Source organism: Festucalex cinctus, chromosome 2 (assembly GCF_051991245.1).
Source record: "Festucalex cinctus isolate MCC-2025b chromosome 2, RoL_Fcin_1.0, whole genome shotgun sequence".
Lineage (NCBI taxonomy): Eukaryota > Metazoa > Chordata > Actinopteri > Syngnathiformes > Syngnathidae > Festucalex > Festucalex cinctus.
Window position 1 is genome coordinate 35,102,494 of NC_135412.1, and position 19,315 is coordinate 35,121,808.

At 44.8% G+C, this 19,315-nt stretch overlaps 1 protein-coding gene across 4 annotated transcripts in view; it reads right to left on the minus strand.

Moving 5' to 3' along the window:
- Nucleotides 1–323: 323 nt before the first annotated feature.
- The window catches only part of celsr3 (cadherin, EGF LAG seven-pass G-type receptor 3), a 119,911-nt gene continuing 100,919 nt past the window's right edge, over nt 324–19,315 (minus strand). For 2 of the 4 annotated variants that reach the window (XM_077514821.1, XM_077514820.1), the window contains 12 exons: nt 19,083–19,289; nt 17,651–17,825; nt 15,930–16,042; nt 15,702–15,781; nt 15,186–15,312; nt 14,992–15,111; nt 7,870–7,967; nt 7,292–7,458; nt 7,028–7,201; nt 4,760–4,954; nt 2,879–3,929; nt 324–934 (listed from right to left, as the gene is read on the minus strand). In XM_077514821.1, the coding sequence (XP_077370947.1) occupies nt 907–934; nt 2,879–3,929; nt 4,760–4,954; nt 7,028–7,201; nt 7,292–7,458; nt 7,870–7,967; nt 14,992–15,111; nt 15,186–15,312; nt 15,702–15,781; nt 15,930–16,042; nt 17,651–17,825; nt 19,083–19,289 (2,535 nt within the window). In that variant the 3' untranslated portion in view covers nt 324–906. The remainder of the gene's footprint in view (nt 935–2,878; nt 3,930–4,759; nt 4,955–7,027; nt 7,202–7,291; nt 7,459–7,869; nt 7,968–14,991; nt 15,112–15,185; nt 15,313–15,701; nt 15,782–15,929; nt 16,043–17,650; nt 17,826–19,082; nt 19,290–19,315) is intronic. The other 2 variants (XM_077514822.1, XM_077514823.1) reach the window with 1 other exon arrangement.

Below are 19,315 nucleotides of genomic sequence, written 5' to 3' on the forward strand. Positions count from 1 at the left end.
GGCAAACAAGTGGCAGTACAAAGCAAAATGGCCACCCCCCAAGATGGATAAAAAGTGGTAGATTTTTCATATTAATTCTTGTTCCACAAATCCCATATTACTCAAAATTCCATGTTTAGAATCGTGGGGGCACAAATTATTGTAAAGAAATATTTGACTTGACATCCTCTTTAAACGGTTGTGGCTTAATGTTAGCCACATTATATTGAGTCAGGCGGGTGTCACTGAGGATATGATGCCAGGTCCAGGCACGGAAGGTAGACACATGACAAGGTCACATTCATTTAACGGCGGAACTTAGATCACAAAATATCACAATCTCATGACAACTTGTGACGGAGCTTTAATGGTCAAACCCTGAAACCTCGCGTGGCACCCTCAACATAGTCTTCCACGTTACAATCATCTCGTTCCATTCGAATCTCTTCACTTATAATATTAATAATAACGATCCTCTATTTACACATCAGCCATCGATATGTTGATGGTTTCCCTCCAACTATGTCTTGCGGTCATCAGATGTTATGCCATTTGCAATTACCACGCACATTTGATGAGAAATGTTTTTTTGTGTGTGTGTGAATTAAATACAGCTCACTCGTACCAACCTCACTCACACGGACATTACAAAAAAGAAAACATCACAAGAGACAATTTTGTCTCCAATGAAAAAGATACAAAATGTATAAAAATGTTTTAGTATGTACAGTCTTTTAGATGGATTCTGTCTGCATCGGACTGAGTGTGATATTGTGTAAACAGTTTTTGTCCTCTGGGCCATCAAAATCCACATCTTCTTATTTTTCCACACGATGTCACCTTGCATCCAAATTTGTATTTTAGTCGTCCGATGCCTCGCTGGTTCACCTTATCCTCGGAATGCATAACGGAATACAGAGGCTGTCATCAAGACTGTCCTTCGCTTCTGTTGGCTCTGGGATGGGGAGAAGATTGCAAATAATTTTATTTTTAAAACATTTTTGGATTTATGCAGCTCAAAATGAGGAGACAAGGTCATGCATACAATTTGAGCAGAAAGTACGCCTTCAAAATGAGCAATGAATGCTGACTGATGTGACCACGCAGGTATACAAGATTTTCTATATAAGAAATTAATCCATCATAATGCTTAAACTTAAATGACAATTAATCACCAATTTATTTACAGCATATCCTCATTGGAGAGACCCGGAAGCCTATTACAGGTGAGATAAGGTGAGGGGCCAGACTGGTCACATGGCACATAAACAAATGAGCAGTCACACATTCACACCAATGGACAATTTACAGTCTTCAAGAAACCTAACATACATGTGTGGAATGTGGGAGGTTGCTGGAGTACCAGGAGAAAACCCACGCAAATACGGGGAAAACATGCGAACTCCATACAGGAAGGCTGGAACTGAGAGCCGAACCCCAAACCTCACAATTGTTAACAACTCTGCCATCGTGCTGCCATGCACATGATGAAAGTGACATCATCGACCAGCACAGGCCCCCGAACCGGTCTGCAGGAGCCCAAGTACATCTGGTACTGACGCCGGTTGATGCAACTTTTACGTCATTATAACCATCCATCCATTTTCTTGACCGCTTATTCCTCACGAGGGTCGCGGGGGGCGCTGGAGCCTATCTCAGCTGGCATTGGGCAGTAGGCGCCCTGGACACCCTGAACTGGTTGCCTGCCAATCGCAGGGTACATCATTATAAATATTTTGAAAAGGTCAGAAAACAAACAAACAAACAAAAAAAAATCTTGGAAGGTACAGTAACAATTTTTGAAGGTTTAAGACATCGTCGACACAAGCAAACAGACTATTTTCAGCCTCACAAAAAGAAACCACGTAAATTTACCTCACATCTGGCAATTTCAAATAATATAAAAGAGATGGATGAACATAAAAAAAAGTGCTTTCAGCCTCAATAAACACATTGAGATGCTTTTCAGGCTGCTGTATGTGCAGAGGTATTAAAAAGAAAAACAAGAAAAAAAAATGGAAACACTGTTTGCGCATTCCCTGTAGTCATGGGAACCCCGCCCGGTCACGGGGCCACTCACTTTTGTGCCTCCTGGGGGGATAACAAGTCTTTTTAAGAGCAAAGAGATTTAGCAATAGAGCCAAAGCCGCCGTGCATGCACGATCCATATTGTTGCATGCGTAATGGCCGTTACCCCCCCAACGAGCAATCAAGCAACACGACGCACGTCATCCTTGAAATCCGTTCTATCCTTACGCACACAACACCAGCAACCAACACAAACTGCCCGATCCCACCTGATGAGGGGAGAGAGATGTTTTTAAAGTCATCTTAGCAACTCCGGGTGTCCGTCTTCCGCAAACACCAGGAGTACCTCCTGCAGAACCTCGCGAGCACCTGGCAGGTGCCCTGATGAGCAGTAAAGTCGAGGGAGCACTTGGATAAGAAAATAAAAAAGTAACGCTCGTACAATAACTCTAGGGCCGTTATAGAATGGGACAATGTAAAGAGTTACAGCACAAAAGTAGCTTCGTTATGTAACGTAACAAATTGTAAGGGCGTTAGTTCACTGCTTCTAGTCCGGGAATTACGGTACTTTGTGCATGCCGATCTCCTGGATCTGTGCTGAATTTAAAGTAAATGAGGGGAGCAATTTCGATTGTCCTAGAGTCGGCTGCGTTCATTCCCACAATGGTGCAAGCACTCACTTACACTCATGCCGGTCTAGGAAAATACCAAAAGAAAGAAAACTCCACTAATGAGCAACACGTCGACAGCGCTTTGTTCTAAACTTGCACTGGGCACAAAAAAAAAGAAAAAAAAAGTGTGCAATTATAATAATATGCCATTTTTATATACTTGATAAAAGGACGTCAGGACAAACGAAGAAGACACTTACTCCGAATCCGGGGACACTTCAGATATACTGTGGGAGGTGGCAGACTGCGGCATGGAAGGGGCGGGGCAGTGGGCCGAGCCGTTGGGCCCAGAGTTGGGGGCAGCGTTTGGAGGAGTGAGGACAGATGGGTTGAAGGATGCAAGGATGGAGGAGAGAATGTCCAGGTGTTCACTCGAAGGTTGTCTCCCCAGAGGGTTCATACCCGTGCTGGGCGCGGCCACCGTCTGACCGGGGTGCCTACATGCAGAGTCAAGGCGTCCTCGGACGTGGGCCGACGGGGGGAAGTGATCTTGCTGGGGCTCCTCCGAGATGGGCGGAGGCGGGGAGGACGGCGGAGGCTGGTCGGGGTGCGAGGGCTGGCGGGGCGGCAGGGAGCGCAGCCACTCCCGGCAGGGTTGGGACTGCGCTCCCACCCCGTTGGCCTCCAGCTGCTCCCTCGACTTACTGCTCATCAGGGCACCGGCCAGGTGCTCCCGAGATGAAGCCTGTCGCCGAGTTTGCATGTTCAACTGCGATCTGGACCCGCTCAGGGTTCCCTCCATGCCGCCTCCCATCCCATTTCCCCTCAAGTCCTCTCGCGAGGCGTGGATAGTGCCAGAGTGATGGTTGTCCAGTCTGTCCCTGGGGGAGCTCAGGTTCTCCCTGGATGACGACACTCGCTGGTGGTCCAGCCCCAACCCTGCGAGCCCTGCTCCCTGGCCCAGTTCTCTCCTCCTGGGTAAGAGGTCCAGATTGTCCCTGGACCCCCGAGAGTCCAGCCGGTCCCTCGAGCCCCCGACCGTTTGCCTCCCGAGAGGATCCCGAGACAGCTGCCTCCGGGACAGCGAGTCCAGATGCTCCCTGGATGAGTAGCGGGAACCTGGCTGCGAGAGGGAGCCCGTGCCCCCTCCTGCACCGGCTGAGGCCGAGTACATGCGGCCGTAGGAGGCCGCAGGAACACCTCGGTGGCCCAGGGTCGAGGTGCGGTACCAATTGAGCTCACTGGCCCCCCGGCCCACTGCGGAAAGCCCCTGGAGGGCGGGGGGACAGCCGAGACGATTCTTGAGGATGCCTATATCAAAATATGACACGAAAGATAAAAAAGATCAAGAGGCAGCAGAGCCATGAGGGGAGAAAGGAAGTGTGAAGTCACTCCACAATGGTGACACCTTCGGAAACACAGATCGTGAAGGCTAAAACACAATTTATTCTAGTATAAAACTAGATAGCTTTCTTCATTCAGAAATATTCAACATAACTTCACGTAACACAACGTACGTGACAGTATGCTGCGATCTCACTGCATGAAATTATACGGTGAACTACTGAAATGTAAGAAATACCGATAAAATAAAATAAAACCAATATATGAAGCAAAAATACGAGAAGGCAAGTTTGTTGAAGGTCAAAATGAGTTTTTAGACCCCCAAAAAAATAAAAAATTACTATCCACCATTGTGGTTGCTTACTTTCGCCTTGAAAGCTTTCAGGTCGGAAGAGGGGAAAAAACAACTTGGATCAATCCGACTTCCGACCATCCTCGAATGCAGCAATAGTCCACTTGCAAAAAGCAGTGTGAATATGAACTGCACCAAACGTAAAAAATAAAGTCCTCTTTTGGTCCGGACCAAACAAGCGGACTTAAGTACTATACTGGTCTGAATACACCCATAGGTTAGTTTAGTAGCAACTAGCGCCGGAAAAAGCACCACTAAAGCGAATTTGTGAATAGCTAACTGCGACTAGGCAGAGTGTGACTTTATTACACTATTTTTATCATATTTAAAAAAAAAATAGTTTTATAAGATAATATGCTGCTTAATTTGTGCATCTGTGTCATAAGCCTAACATTGGCTCAGGTTTTACACATTTGATGAGTGGAGCGGCGTCTGTGATTCTCACCCTTGCGGTGCCTGTGCGGCTGCGTGAGGCCGCTCTCGTCCCCGCTGGTGAGTGCTGCGTCGGCTTGGTTGTTGTTGGCTGCGTCCTTACTGTAATCGGCCCCGAGTGGGCGCTCGGAGCCCCACTTTTGCAGGGTGTGCTTCTCGCATCCCTCCAACGCGGGCCAATAGGACAGGAGGTCGTTGCCGTCCAGATCTGTCACACACCACGAATGACCAGTCAAGGTTTGCTTATATTGTCGGTGAAAATACAGTCCAAAACAAAACAAACAAAAGATTTTCCATAATTACTCAAAGTAGCAAACCAGGGAAAATGAAAAGTTCATAATCATATATCTTCTGTTAAGTCAACATTAAAATCTTTAAAAGCACTTTCAGGATCAAATGTAGTCATTTTCTGTTTACATTTACATTGCATTATAGTATTTGACTTTATCATAATGAAAAAGATGGTATACAGTAGACAAACTCAATCATTGTAAGGGCAAGAAAAAAATGGAAGGAAATCACATATATGTATGTATATAGATGTGCATAAGATTTATTTGAACAAACCAGCAGTATGTTGAATAAGGTATTTATTTTTTACTTGACTTTTCAAACCTCGAAAACGCAACTCGCGGGATCCCCAACGATGATATTAAAGCTTACAACGCCATTCCACTGATAAACATCGACCATACCGAACTACATTATTCATGGTTGCTTTTAAATGAAGTGTTTAGCAGCTGTGTCACAATTTGTATTTAATGTATTCATGTTCTTTGCCACGGAATGGTGGCTGACTGGTTAGCACGTCCGCCTCCCAGTAGTGCTGAGGATGTAAGTGTTAGGGTTTGTGGGGGATTGAGGACCCAAGTGGAGGGAGGCAAGGCGAGGCGTGGCAGGTGTGCTCTTAAGCATTCTTTAATTTAACTCAAAACAAACAAACAAACAAAGTCCAACACAAAACAAAGCTGAGAATAAACTTAAACTGTACTGTACTTCTAAACTAAACCAAGCAGGACTCACAGGGGGCAGGAAACAGAGTGTGACAAATACAAAAACTCGACAAGGACTGAATGAAAGCGGGGAACTAAATACACATAGTAACGAGAGACACCTGGACACGACACAATTGGATTGGGGAGCTGATTGGATAACACAAGGGAACGGGAAAACGAGCACAGGTGGACATGATAAGACTTGACGAGACATTGACAGAAAAGTAGACGCAAGGAAAACATGACCAAAAAAAACGAACCAAAGCACAGATCCTAACAGTAAGTTCGAGTCCAGGCTTCGGCTTTCCTGGATGGAGTTTGCATGTTCTCCCCATGCCCGCGTAGGTCTTCTCCGGGTACTCCGGTCTCCTCCCACATTCCAAAGACATGCATGGCAGGTTAATTGGGCGCTCTGAATTGTCCCTAGGTGTGCTTGTGAGTTTGAGTGGTTGCCCTGCAATTGGCTGACAACCAGTTCAGGGTGTACCCCGCCTACTGCCCGAAGCCGACTGGGATAGGCTCCAGCACCCCCGCGACCCTGGTGAGGAATAAGCGGTCAAGAAAATGGATGAATGGATGTTCTTTGCCACAGATGTGGTTGTTCATAATGCTATTTGTATTCCTCCTGTGGTCTTCTGATGGTATCCATTCAATGTCTCTACCAAATCAATGGAAGCCTTCATGTTACGTCAATCATCAAGATCTTTTCTCAGAATTGACCTTTCAGTAAAAAGTTGCGTCCGTCAACGATGTTGAGGTCGTTCTCATTAATGAATTGATTCAACCTCTCCTGGATCCCTGCTGTACAGCATGTTGCATTCATTATACAGCTGACAGCTTTTGGTCTGGACTCAAGAGAACCCAGTTGGCTTAGGCTTAACATTGATTTATATTATAATTTTATAAAATGCTATTCTCTTTGTCTGTGCCCTTTTCTCATTCCTCACATTTGCAGAAAGCATGTTTGAAATATTTCCATTGTATGCCCTTTACGTGTATATTGCCAAATATAAAAATAAATGTAAGACATATTCAGTAATACTTTTCATTTTTGGATCAAGTTTAATTTATTTTTGCATGGTCGTTTCTATCAGGCGTATATGTTTTGTCTTGATCATTATTTTCTGAATTCACTGGACCTTAACAGTATTCAAATTTTGGGGATTTTTTTTATGATGGTGTCTTCCTTTCAGAGAAGATATACTATGTTTTAGCTGCAATACATTGTGGCTACAAATAAAAGAAAGGACAATGATTATTAGTGTACGTATAAGACAATTGTCTACCTTTGGTACCGTTGTGGGTCGGCTCAGTGAGCAGACGCTCGCCGTGATTGGTGCGCTTGAAACGTCGCTGGATGCGCCCGCGTAGTCGGACGTTGTCCTCACTCTCAGATGAAGGGATGGACAGACTGCGCTCTTCCTCCATGGAGAGGTCGGAATCAGAGTCGGAATCCTCACCTTTTAGGAGGGTGGAAGAGAGGAAATGATTACGGTAGCTTCCAAAGTAATTGTAACTTCCAATTTTGTAGCAAAAACAAATGCTCAAACCTGGTGCATGTGTGTTTCTGTACTTGATAAATGGAATTTGCTGACCTATGCTTGTAGCGTTTTCAGGTTGTTTACCTCCATCTCTGTGGAACATGGCGACGTCCAGGTCCGTTGCCCCGGTTTGAACGATGCTTTGTTCCAGAGTTTGACGTGCTAAAAGATTCTCTCTAAAAGGCAAACAGGGAGAGGAGTGACGACACAATCGGAGAAACATGTACTGCATGTTTACTCATGCTGACTAATAGAGGGCAACCGCGCACAGACACAGCATGTCATTTACAAACGAGGAGACAAGCAGCGAGCCACAAAGAAAAAGCCACTCCCGGCAACATTAGTGCTGCTCTACATTCGCTACAGTACACTGTTTGACCCAATGTGTGTTCTCTTTACCCCACTGACCCACAAAACAGACAACAGGCTCTTAATGGCTGGAGTTACAGTAACCCCTAAAGCAACACTGTCCCACATCCAGTGGCACAAGGAACAAGTGCTAGTTCCTCCTCAATGATTGACGTTTCATCTTTTTTGGGATGTATTTCTGTATGTACAACACATGATGTATTTATGTGCTCTTATACCTGGCGGAGCTGACAGAGGAAATGGTGGATGCTCCCAAGGTAATGCGATGCAGCCCACTCTGCTCCAGCAGTGAAGCATTGTGATAGGGATTCTGCGCCTGTAAAAAAAGACACAAACTTATCAAGTAGAATTTAACACTATAGTACTCATAAAGTCACAAAACAAATAACTGTACAGCATAGAACACATAAAAGAGGGAAACTCCGGAATTGAACATTGTGAAATGCATTGTGGGAGTATTCAAATTAAAATTCACATCTGAGGGAGTGACATCATCGTTTTCAGCGCATTGAGGCTCAAATGTCCAAAAACAGCAAGAGGAACGAGAGTTTGCAATGCAAGATGCAAGTACAGTCACTATTTGTTTAAGCTAAAAACAAAGGTCAAAAGGTTTGTGGCACATTCTTTTAATCGAGAGTGTTATCTACGTTGCTTCAATAACACTATGTAATTAAAAAAAATAAATAAATAAATAAAAAAAGATCACAGGGCAATATGCATTCAGTCACACCAGATTGTGTGACTGCCGGATGTCCCCAAATCAAATTACTCTATTTATAAACAATGTACATTTTAAATGTTGAGTTTTGCCATTACAACATTATTAGTTAAATATAAGTAAATGAGACTGCCTTTATTTTAGAAATTATTTAAAATTGTATTGTTGTTAAGTCTAGAAAGTCTGTTTTTATTTTTTATTTTTTTTTATTATTAAAAACAAGTATAAAATTTAAGTGAAATTCTGAAAAGACTCATTATTTGTTGAAATTAAACTAATTATGATAACTCTAAAAGGTTGCTGTCTTTAATTTTTAATAAAAACCAACATTTTTTTCTTAAACGTCACTGTTAAAAGCACACTTCCAATTACGTGTCACGCCGCCACCAGGCGTGGCGGTTCATGCTTTTATTTTTGTGTTTCTGTTTCCTGTTTTACGTTGAAATCCCAACTCTCCTCTCACCCCAGGTCACTTGCCCTTCCTGCCGCTCCATAATTACCGGTCCCCGCCCTTGATTATCACCACCTGCCACCAATCACCTACTGCAATAAAAGCCACCTGCATTCTCCCCTCAGTGCCGAAGTGTCACCGTCAGTGCATGGAAGCGTCCCACAGTCCTTATGTCCTTGTTCATGTTGCCTAGCGTTGTTGCCTTGTTTTTGTGCCTTTTCCTCCCTTTTGGAGCGCCTTTAGTTACCCCTTTTGCCTCCCTGTTCTCCTCTCAGTTTGAGAGGAGACCTCTGTTGGCCGGAAATAAACCTGCTGCCTTGGTGGCCTACCTTACGCCTGCGTCTGAGTCCTACTTGTCCTCGCCTTGTCAGTACACTTCGGCCAGCATGGACCCAGCAGGCACGGTCGAGGCCGCACTGCAGAGCCAGGAGGCCCGGCTCAACAACCAGGACCGGATCCAACAGACCATGCTGTCCCGGATGGAGGAATTGACCAGCCAGGTCCACGAGCTGGTAAGCCTTTCACGGCGTCGAGCGCCAGCTCCCACTGGACAGATTCCTCACCCTGAGTTCTCTGTATCGACCACGCCATTCACCGGGGTAGGATTGAGACTGGCCTCCCCAGAACGATACTCCGGTGAACCCGGACGCTGTCAGACTTTCCTCACGGAATGCGACATTCATTATGAACAGTTACCACAGGCATTTCCCACCGCCCGATCCCGAGTGGCCTTCATGGTGTCTCACCTGACGGGTCGGGCCAAAACCTGGGCGACCGCGGAATGGGCCAGGGGTTCCTCGGTCTGCCAAAGCGTACAGGACTTTCAAATCGCTTTGCGCCAAGTTTTTGATCCAGAAAACAATGACCGAGAGAAGGCACGAGCACTGAACCGACTTCAGCAAGGCAAAGAATCTGTCAGCGACTATGCAGTTCGCTTTCGAACGTTGGCAACAAACAGTGGCTGGAACGCCATCGCACTTCACGACCATTTTTTGAAAGGACTCTCACCTGCCATTCAAGAGCTTCTGGTTCCCGTAGATCTCCCCGCGGACTTGGACGCCTTGATTTCCCTCGCCATCCGGACCGATCATCGTCGTCAGGAGCTGGCCAAGATCGGCGGACCGCGAAGGAGGGAGGAACCCACCCCCTGGACGCGGCCACCGGAGGCCAGAAGGCTGCGACCCATCTTTCCTTCCCGACCGGAACCAGGAGAGGTGGACCTCGCCAGCGACGAACCCATGCAACTGGGAAGGGCTCGGCTTTCGCCGGAGGAGAGACAGCGCCGACGCCGAGAGGGCCGTTGCTATTATTGTGGTGGTCTTGGACACTTGGTGGAAGCCTGCACCACGAAGGGCAACCCTCCGGTGAGTTCTCCGTCACCCCGACCAGCCAAGAACCACAGACTCACGCAAATTCAGATAACTCACCACAATGTCACCACAGTTCTGTCAGCCCTTATCGACTCCGGATCCGACGAAAGTCTCATGGACTGGGAGCTCGTAAGGCAAATACGATGCTCCACCGAACCCCTTTCCGCGACCATCCTGGCTAAAGCGCTGAATGGCAAGGAGCTCTTCAAAATCACCCATATTACTGAACCTCTGGAAGTCCGAATCGGACCTCACTTCGAGACTCTCCGGTTCCACGTTTTCCACGCTGCTTCCCCCACTTTGGTGCTGGGACACCCTTGGCTGTGTCTACATAGCCCCAGAATCGACTGGAACACTGGAGTGGTTCTGGAGTGGGGAAAGGACTGCAGCTCTCACGGGTCGGAACAACCCGCACTCCGAAACTCCACAGCCCAGGTTCACCAGGTGACTCTCGTCCCACCGGCTCAAGAGTACCCGAACTTGCACACTGTTCCCTCCTGCTACCACCATCTGCGGGAGGTCTTCAGCAAGACCAAAGCCATGACTCTTCCTCCACACCGCCCATATGACTGCCCGATCGATCTGATTCCCGGTTCAACCATTCCCAAGGGGAGACTGTACTCAGTCTCAGGACCCGAACGCCAGGCCATGAACAACTACATTGATGACTCCTTGAAAGCCGGCCTCATCCGACCGTCTTCCTCGCCTGCAGGAGCAGGCTTTTTCTTTGTGAGTAAAAAGGATGGATCCCTACGCCCCTGCATTGATTACAGTCCTTTGAACGACATCACTGTCAAGAACCGGTACCCATTGCCCTTGATGTCCTCTGTGTTCGATCAGCTGCAACAAGCCAAGATCTTCACGAAGCTCGATCTGCGGAACGCCTATCACCTCATTCGGATCCGTGAGGGAGACGAATGGAAGACAGGCTTCAACACTCCTCGGGGACATTATGAATACCTGGTCATGCCATTTGGCCTCACGAATGCTCCCGCCGTCTTCCAGGCAATGATAAATGAGGTACTCAAGGACTTCATAGATCACTTCGTGTACGTTTACTTGGATGACATTCTGATCTACTCACCTGACCTAATGAGCCATCGAGACCACGTAAACCGAGTACTCCAACTTCTACCGCAGATTCATAAGAAGCTTCAGCACCATTGCCGCCCCCCTACACGCCTTGACCTCCCCACAAGTCCGTTTTTCATGGAACCCGGAAGCCGAAAAGGCATTCAAAGACTTAAAAGCACGCTTCACCAATGCCCCAATTCTCAGAGTCCCAGACCCCAAACGCCAGTTCGTGGTGGAAGTAGACGCCTCCAGTGTTGGAATTGGGGCGGTGCTGTCCCAGCGTTGTCAAGAGGACGGCAAGACACATCCCTGCGCATTTCTTTCACGAAAATTATCCAAGGCTGAGTGCAATTACTCAGTCGGAGATCGGGAGCTTCTCGCTGTAAAAGTGGCCCTAGAAGAATGGAGACACTGGCTGGAAGGCGCTGAAATGCCTTTTGTGATCTGGACCGATCACCGAAATTTGGAGTACCTACGCCAGGCCAAAAGACTCAATCCCCGACAGGCCAGGTGGTCCTTGTTTTTTAACCGCTTTGTATTCTCGTTAACTTACAGACCAGGCAGCAAAAACGTCAAGGCGGACGCATTGTCAAGAATCCACGAATCCGAGCTATTGGAGGCCGAGCCTGAGACCATCCTGCCCCGGGATTGCATTGTTGGAGCCATGAGATGGCAAATTGAGGACGATGTCAAGGAGGCATTGCGCAACGTCACTCCCCCCACGTCTTGTCCACCACGTCGACTCTTCGTGCCTGAGGAACTACGATCTCAGGTGATACACTGGGCTCACACTTCACAGCTGTTTTGTCATCCTGGAGTCCGCAGGACCGTGTATGCTGTTGCCAGGAGATTCTGGTGGCCGGCAATGGAAACCACCGTAAAAGAGTACGTCGCTGCCTGTCCAACTTGTGCCCGCAACAAGTCCTCAACTCAGTCCCGGATGGGCCTTCTTCAACCACTGCCGATCCCATCCAGAACATGGGCAGAAATCTCATTGGACTTCGTAACCGGACTACCCTCATCCCATGGTAAAACCACAATTCTCACAGTTGTCGACAGATTCTCCAAGATGGTTCACTTCATTCCACTGTCCAAGCTCCCGACCGCCAAAGCAACCGCCGACGTTATGATCCACCACATATTCAGATTTTATGGTTTTCCCTTGCACATCGTCTCCGACCGTGGACCACAGTTCGTCTCCCGATTCTGGACACAGTTCTGCAAAGCCCTAGGAGCCAAAGCCAATCTTACTTCTGGATACCACCCTGAGGCCAATGGACAGGCAGAACGACTGAACCAACAGCTTGAAACCGGTCTCCGATGCCTTGTCTCCCAGAACCCGACCGCCTGGAGCAAGTATCTGGTATGGGTCGAACTTGCGCACAACTCATTGCCCACATCTGCCACAGGTCTCACCCCGTTTAAATGCGTCCACGGCTACGATCCACCATTTTTCGCTGAACTGGAAGAGGAGGCAACGGTCCCCTCGGTCCAGGCCATGATCCGTCGGTGCCACAAAGTCTGGTCGGCGGCCCGGACGGCGCTTCAACGCCAGGGAGACCGGGTGAAGAGGGCCGCCGACCGAAAAAGGAGACCGGCACCCGAATACCGCCCAGGCCAGCGGGTGTGGCTATCGGCCAAACACCTCCGACTCAAGGTACCGTGTCCAAAGCTGGCCCCGCGATTTGTGGGGCCTTTCCCAGTAACCAAGTCCATAGGACCTGCCGCCGTTCGACTCCGTCTGCCACGATCCCTCAGAGTTCATCCTACATTCCACGTCAGCCAAGTCAAGCCTGTTCAAGAAAGCCCGCTGGTGCCCTCCGTACCCGACCCACCCCCCCCGGAGATGATTGAAGGCGGCCCCGTTTACAAGGTCAGAAAACTTTTGGATGTTCGTAATCGGGGCCGCGGAAGACAATACCTAGTAGACTGGGAGGGATACGGCCCGGAGGAGAGACAATGGGTCCCCTCCCGGTTCATTGTTGACCCCTCGTTGATTGATGATTTTTACGCAGAGCACCCTGACATTCCTGGGCCGTCAAGAGCCGGCCGTTGAGGGGGGGGTACTGTCACGCCGCCACCAGGCGTGGCGGTTCATGCTTTTATTTTTGTGTTTCTGTTTCCTGTTTTACGTTGAAATCCCAACTCTCCTCTCACCCCAGGTCACTTGCCCTTCCTGCCGCTCCATAATTACCGGTCCCCGCCCTTGATTATCACCACCTGCCACCAATCACCTACTGCAATAAAAGCCACCTGCATTCTCCCCTCAGTGCCGAAGTGTCACCGTCAGTGCATGGAAGCGTCCCACAGTCCTTATGTCCTTGTTCATGTTGCCTAGCGTTGTTGCCTTGTTTTTGTGCCTTTTCCTCCCTTTTGGAGCGCCTTTAGTTACCCCTTTTGCCTCGTGCCCTTTTTCCTCCCTAGCGGAGCGCTTTCTGTTGTCCCCAGTACCTTTTGCCTGTTTTTTCCTCCCTAGTGGAGCGCTTTTTGTTCTCCACTTTTTCCCCTCCCTGTTCTCCTCTCAGTTTGAGAGGAGACCTCTGTTGGCCGGAAATAAACCTGCTGCCTTGGTGGCCTACCTTACGCCTGCGTCTGAGTCCTACTTGTCCTCGCCTTGTCATTACGTGGCTAAAGTGGGTGTCATTTTTATGTTGTGCACGGTGGTCGGTATCTCGTAAATGCAACTATTAAAGTAACATAATGTAACTTTTAAAGCAAGTAATCAGTTAAGTAACTATTGACGAAGTTAAATTAAGTAATCATTAAAGTAACTACGTAAGTTCCTTTTAAGGGTAACTATGGCAACAATGAGCAACTGTTCATAACAAGCCAAGGAGGCTTCACCTGCGTGAAGTGAAAATATGAGCAGTTGTACTGTAGCAATAACAGAAAATAACATTTAACAGAAGATTTTCAACATAATTTTGAAAAGTGCCTGCAATTAGGATGTCATTTAGATGTAAGATGTGAATCTACATGAATCAGGATCAAACTTTACCTCCTATTTGTACCTTCATTTTAACAAATCCCTTTTCAGTTATCACTTCTATGGGATTAAAAGAGCTTCTTTGACAGATACAATTAAAGTAGGACATCTTCACATGACCTTAGCTATCTATACAGTATGTTCTTCATTCATATTTAATAAGCCAGAGAGCGAACAGATCATTTAAAATGCACATATACTGTTGGACAGAGCAGTGTTTCAAACACGGTCAGTTTTGTGCACCCAATAATAGCTCGTGAGAGGTACTGTATAGTGGTTTTAAATCTGGCAGTGAGAGTTGGGCCGGAAATGGAGGTTAAAAGGTTGGATGAACTATATCGTGACTAGCACTTCAAACACACACAATGCAAGATGGGCACTATATTATTTTATTTGGGTCAATATCGAATCCCGGAGGCATAAGGAGAGTGAGAGGACAGTGGAGATGGATAGGAAAATTGATGGAGGGAATTTGCACAGTAAAGTCAATGCAGCTCATGAGATTAATAATAATAATAATATATAACCTCACTGGGCACATCATTTAGTATAATTGGATCATCTAATGATAATATACAAATTGTTTCGGAAACCCTGCCTTCACAAAGATGATGCTCTGTTTTCTTCATTTTGTATTCCTTTAAATATCAGCTATTGTACTGTATGTTTGTTATTGTGGTTGTTTCTAATATTTTGACCTCCTTCAAAAGCTCATCACACCTGTGTGTGTGTGTAACTCACAGCATTCGATGTCAGTCTCGGTGGCTCATCTCCAGGACTCTTCTTCCCTAAACAGGCCACTCTCCAAGCCTCCTTCACCTCAGAGTTGAACACGGTGAAGACCAGCAACACTGACAGACCCTACAAAACGCAACCAATCTAAGCAACGGTCTGACACGGGATCCCAGTATGCTGCTCATGCAGAATGTTCATACCTGCACTAGACAGAGGATGTCAAATATGTAGTAGAAAGCCAAAATGCTGTTGTTCACAGCCATTAAACCACACAGCCAGGTGGAGGTGGCCACCATCAACAGCAGGAAGGCGTTGCGGATGGTTGCACTGGAAAAAGAAAAGATAATACATGCAATGCAACAACAAGAAAAGAATCGGAGCTGCAATGGAGCAATACTATTTTATAGCTGTTGAGCTGAAACAAACGTGAAAAAAAAATGGTTTTGCAATTGTCCAAAAAAGTGCTCATTTCATTATTTGACTGATCGAAATATTTTAAATAATGTTAAATACATTTTTGTGCAATAGGTGTTTTTGATAGGGCCCCAACAGTTAAAGTGACTGAATTTAAATATCGTTCAAGTACAGAGTTGTCCTGAGTTTCACAACTATGGTGCCATGCTCAGAAGTTTGGTAAGAAAGAATATAAAAACTTAATTAAAAAAATACAATATAATACATGATAATGTGATAATGAACTATGAAATAGTACTCACATGACAGGAAGCTTCTTGGTCTCCTTCTGAGATGTGTTACAAGACATCCTGGCGACAATCATGAAAATGCCTCCATTCATCTGGACAGAGGGAAAGGAAGGCATCATGTAGTCACATATATGCAGCCAGAGAAGAGGAAACAACTGTACTACACATTGAATATTGAAGAGGAATGTTTGTTTGATATTTGACCAGAGGAAAAAAAAGAAGACATAAGTGAAAAGTTACCAGTAGGACAATGGCTATTGGACCCGCAAAACTCCAAATGAGCTTGTCGTAGATGGAGATCCAACAGAAGTCTGGGTTTCCATAACCTTCTGGATCTAAGCCCACAGCCAGACCTTCACAAGTAGAAATGGGCAACTATCAATGAGTTTAGAAATAACAATCCTGCATTACTTATTCTGTAATACACATTACCAGCAGTCATAAATTGCTTCAGCTATCCAAATACAATCACATACACAAACATTTCACGTATATAATAATGTTTATTCCTGTTACGTTTGAAGTGAACTCCGCCACACTGAAAAATAAACATAAGTAGAAGTCTTTCTGATATGTTTGGCATCATTTTCCCATGAGCAGGGCAAACAATTTCACATTTCATTAAATTATGCATGCATAAGTTATTAAATGAATGTAATTAAATTAGTTCTGAGGAGCATGAGTGCTGGCGGACTAATGAACAGAAGTGGTATTAACACCAGCGCATGTTGATTTCTGAAGTCAGTAAGAAGAGAATTGAAACTCGTACAACAACAACGGCGATGTTGAAATCCATATCACCAAAAACATAATTGTTTTATTAGCATCAATTCATTTTTGGTACACTTGCAGCTGGGTTTTTGCACGAGTTGGAGTTTTTGATTGTCATGGCTAAAAGAAACTTTACATACTGCAAGGAGATGTGTGGGGTATATAAACAGTGCTCAACAAAAAATAAACTTATTTAAAAGTAAACTTATTCAACACGTTATTTTGCTAGAGTTTCTTTTCAAATCATTCATTTCCTATGGTATAGTAGACTACAATATAGTTCTGCAGATGTAGACCATTTATTGCAAATTAGAGTTTATCAATGTGTACACAAGTATGTTAATATTTTCTAATATATTTTTATTTTAATTAATTAATTAATTAATTAATTAATTAATTTAATTAATTAATATATTTTTATTTTTAAGTCCTGCATTCTGAAAATTGTTGTTGCATTCATTAAGGAATTGATAATTTTTCAAAATGGATGCACTATTTATTTTTTTAAACTTGCATGTGTGTATGTGTATACCAGTGATGGAAATTGCTGGAAAAATAATTGGCAGCTCGAAAGGCAGACACAAATGACCTGCATGCAGGATGTGTCATAAAGAAAATCTTCCTTGTGAGTATGTGTCCATTTCGGGTTTCGTCTTACTACTGCTGAGATAAAAATGTCTGGGAAACACATTCCACCCAAATGCCAATAGAACACCTTATCTACACAGACAGCTGTGTGCAAGTGGAGGATATTGGCAATGCGTTGACACTGATGTCTGACAGGTGTGAGCTTATGATTTGACTGTCAGCATGTGGATGCAGAGCAATGTTACAGCACACTAAATCAATTCAACAGCACCAGTTGTTTTTTTTTCTGACATACATTTTTTTTAGTTAATGAAAATAATGGAGACAATTGCTGTGAGCTATCCAAGAAATAGAATTACTGAAAACAGTATTTTTTATTTTTTTTATTCTCGATGATGCATTTTTAGAATGGCCTGCCAATGATTATAAGAAATAAAATAATATAAATAATAAAATGAAAAAATAAAATTAAATATAGATAAAAAATTATTGCAAGAAAACAAGTAAAAAAAAAAAAATCACAAAGAAGTGCAGTTTTCATTCTATTTAAGCCAAGTGAATTTTCCAATTCAATTATGGAACCGTAAGCATGTGCATGTTACCGGTTATAATGGCTGGCACGCCCCAGCCGATGGCGTAGTAGAACCTCATGGCGCCGAAGTTGATGTTGCGTTGCTCAGTCTGCATGCGGTAGATGTGAAGGCCCTCCACAAACATCCAGGCAAATGTGGACATGAAGAAGTAATGCATCAGGATGGCCACCACCGTGCACAGGAACTGCAAGAGAACGTGGAGAGGAGCAGGAGAGTGACAGATGGCTCAAAGCTAAAATAAATACATAAATATGTAAGTAAGTGAAGAAGAAGCAGATAAGAGTAAGGAGAAAGATAAAAAGGAGGTGTGCATAACCTTTTTAATGGATTAGTCTTAGCCACACATCTTGGAAAGTGGCCAGCAAAATGGCTACGAGCACTAACATGCTCTGCTTAGCATGATACTCAAAATACATTAATAGCGACAGCACACAGAGTAGTTCAGCTGGAGGTAGCCATTCACAATGTACAGCCGACTGTGTAAGGATGCGTTTTAATTAATGAGATGTCATGCTGACTGAGCACATATGTGCAGCAATTCCTCTGTAAGAAAGATATACCTCGCCACACACAAATGCATAGATGAGATTGATAAAATGACATGAGAAGTTGCCAGGAGGGAAAATGGAGACACGGGTCTAAGAAAGAATGAGGAATTTACCATCAAACAGAAAAAACAACAATGTGTTAAAAAATGTTACTGAGCTGTACGATTTCGGCTGTGAGTGAGACTGTAATCATGTATTCTTGCAAGAATACACAAACAGTATAGAAGAAGAAGAACTATTGTATAAAAATACTGGACCAATCAAATAATGGCATGGTTTAGATTTAGGTACTAAACAGCAAATTCACATTCATTAAAAGACAATCAATTAAAGTAGTGTATCATTCATTGTTTTCATTTTCAAGAGGCTACCAAATCACCGATCCAAAAAAATAATTAAAAAAAAAGTCAATTCAATTTTAAGCTCTGATCAAAATGTGAAATTGGAAAACAGGCCACATGACTGAATTTAACTTAAATAACTTTAATGAGTGGTCTTTACGTAACCTAGACGTTTGGTAAGAAGGAATGATACTTAAGTTGGATTTAATTAACAACTTTTCTTTCTGAGTGATGGCAGCAAGTGCCACTTGTCATGCTAACACTATGTATGTTACTTATGTACAGTACTTGATGCTTGGATTGGCCCAGAGTGGATGTGACAGACATGCCATTTGCCAGTGTTTTTTTTTTTTTTTCTTAAGGCTATTTTTCAGACTGATTAGTGAAACACACCATCTGGCAAGTCAACTTATAGGAATGATGCCAAAGTTTACAAATACATAGATGCAAAATCACAAACTGAAATGTCTCCACATATTTCCCATTTGGTTAAAATGGCATTACATGTGAAGATGATACCAAAAGAATAGAAAAGAAGAAATTAGTATCAACCTGTTGTTCAGTCTGATTGACGCCCAGCAGAAACACAAGCTCAGACAAAAACATGGCCGCAGCCGTGTTGGAATGGATGCTCCTGGTGTTGGACTTGAGGCCTCGGAGGCAGGACAGCACCAGGACGGTGAGCAGCAGAGCCAACATGGACAGCACCAGAGAGGAGTAGGTGATAAGGGCCAGCGTTTCCAGATCACCCTCCAACTGCTGCTTGTGAAAGGAAGAACAAAGAA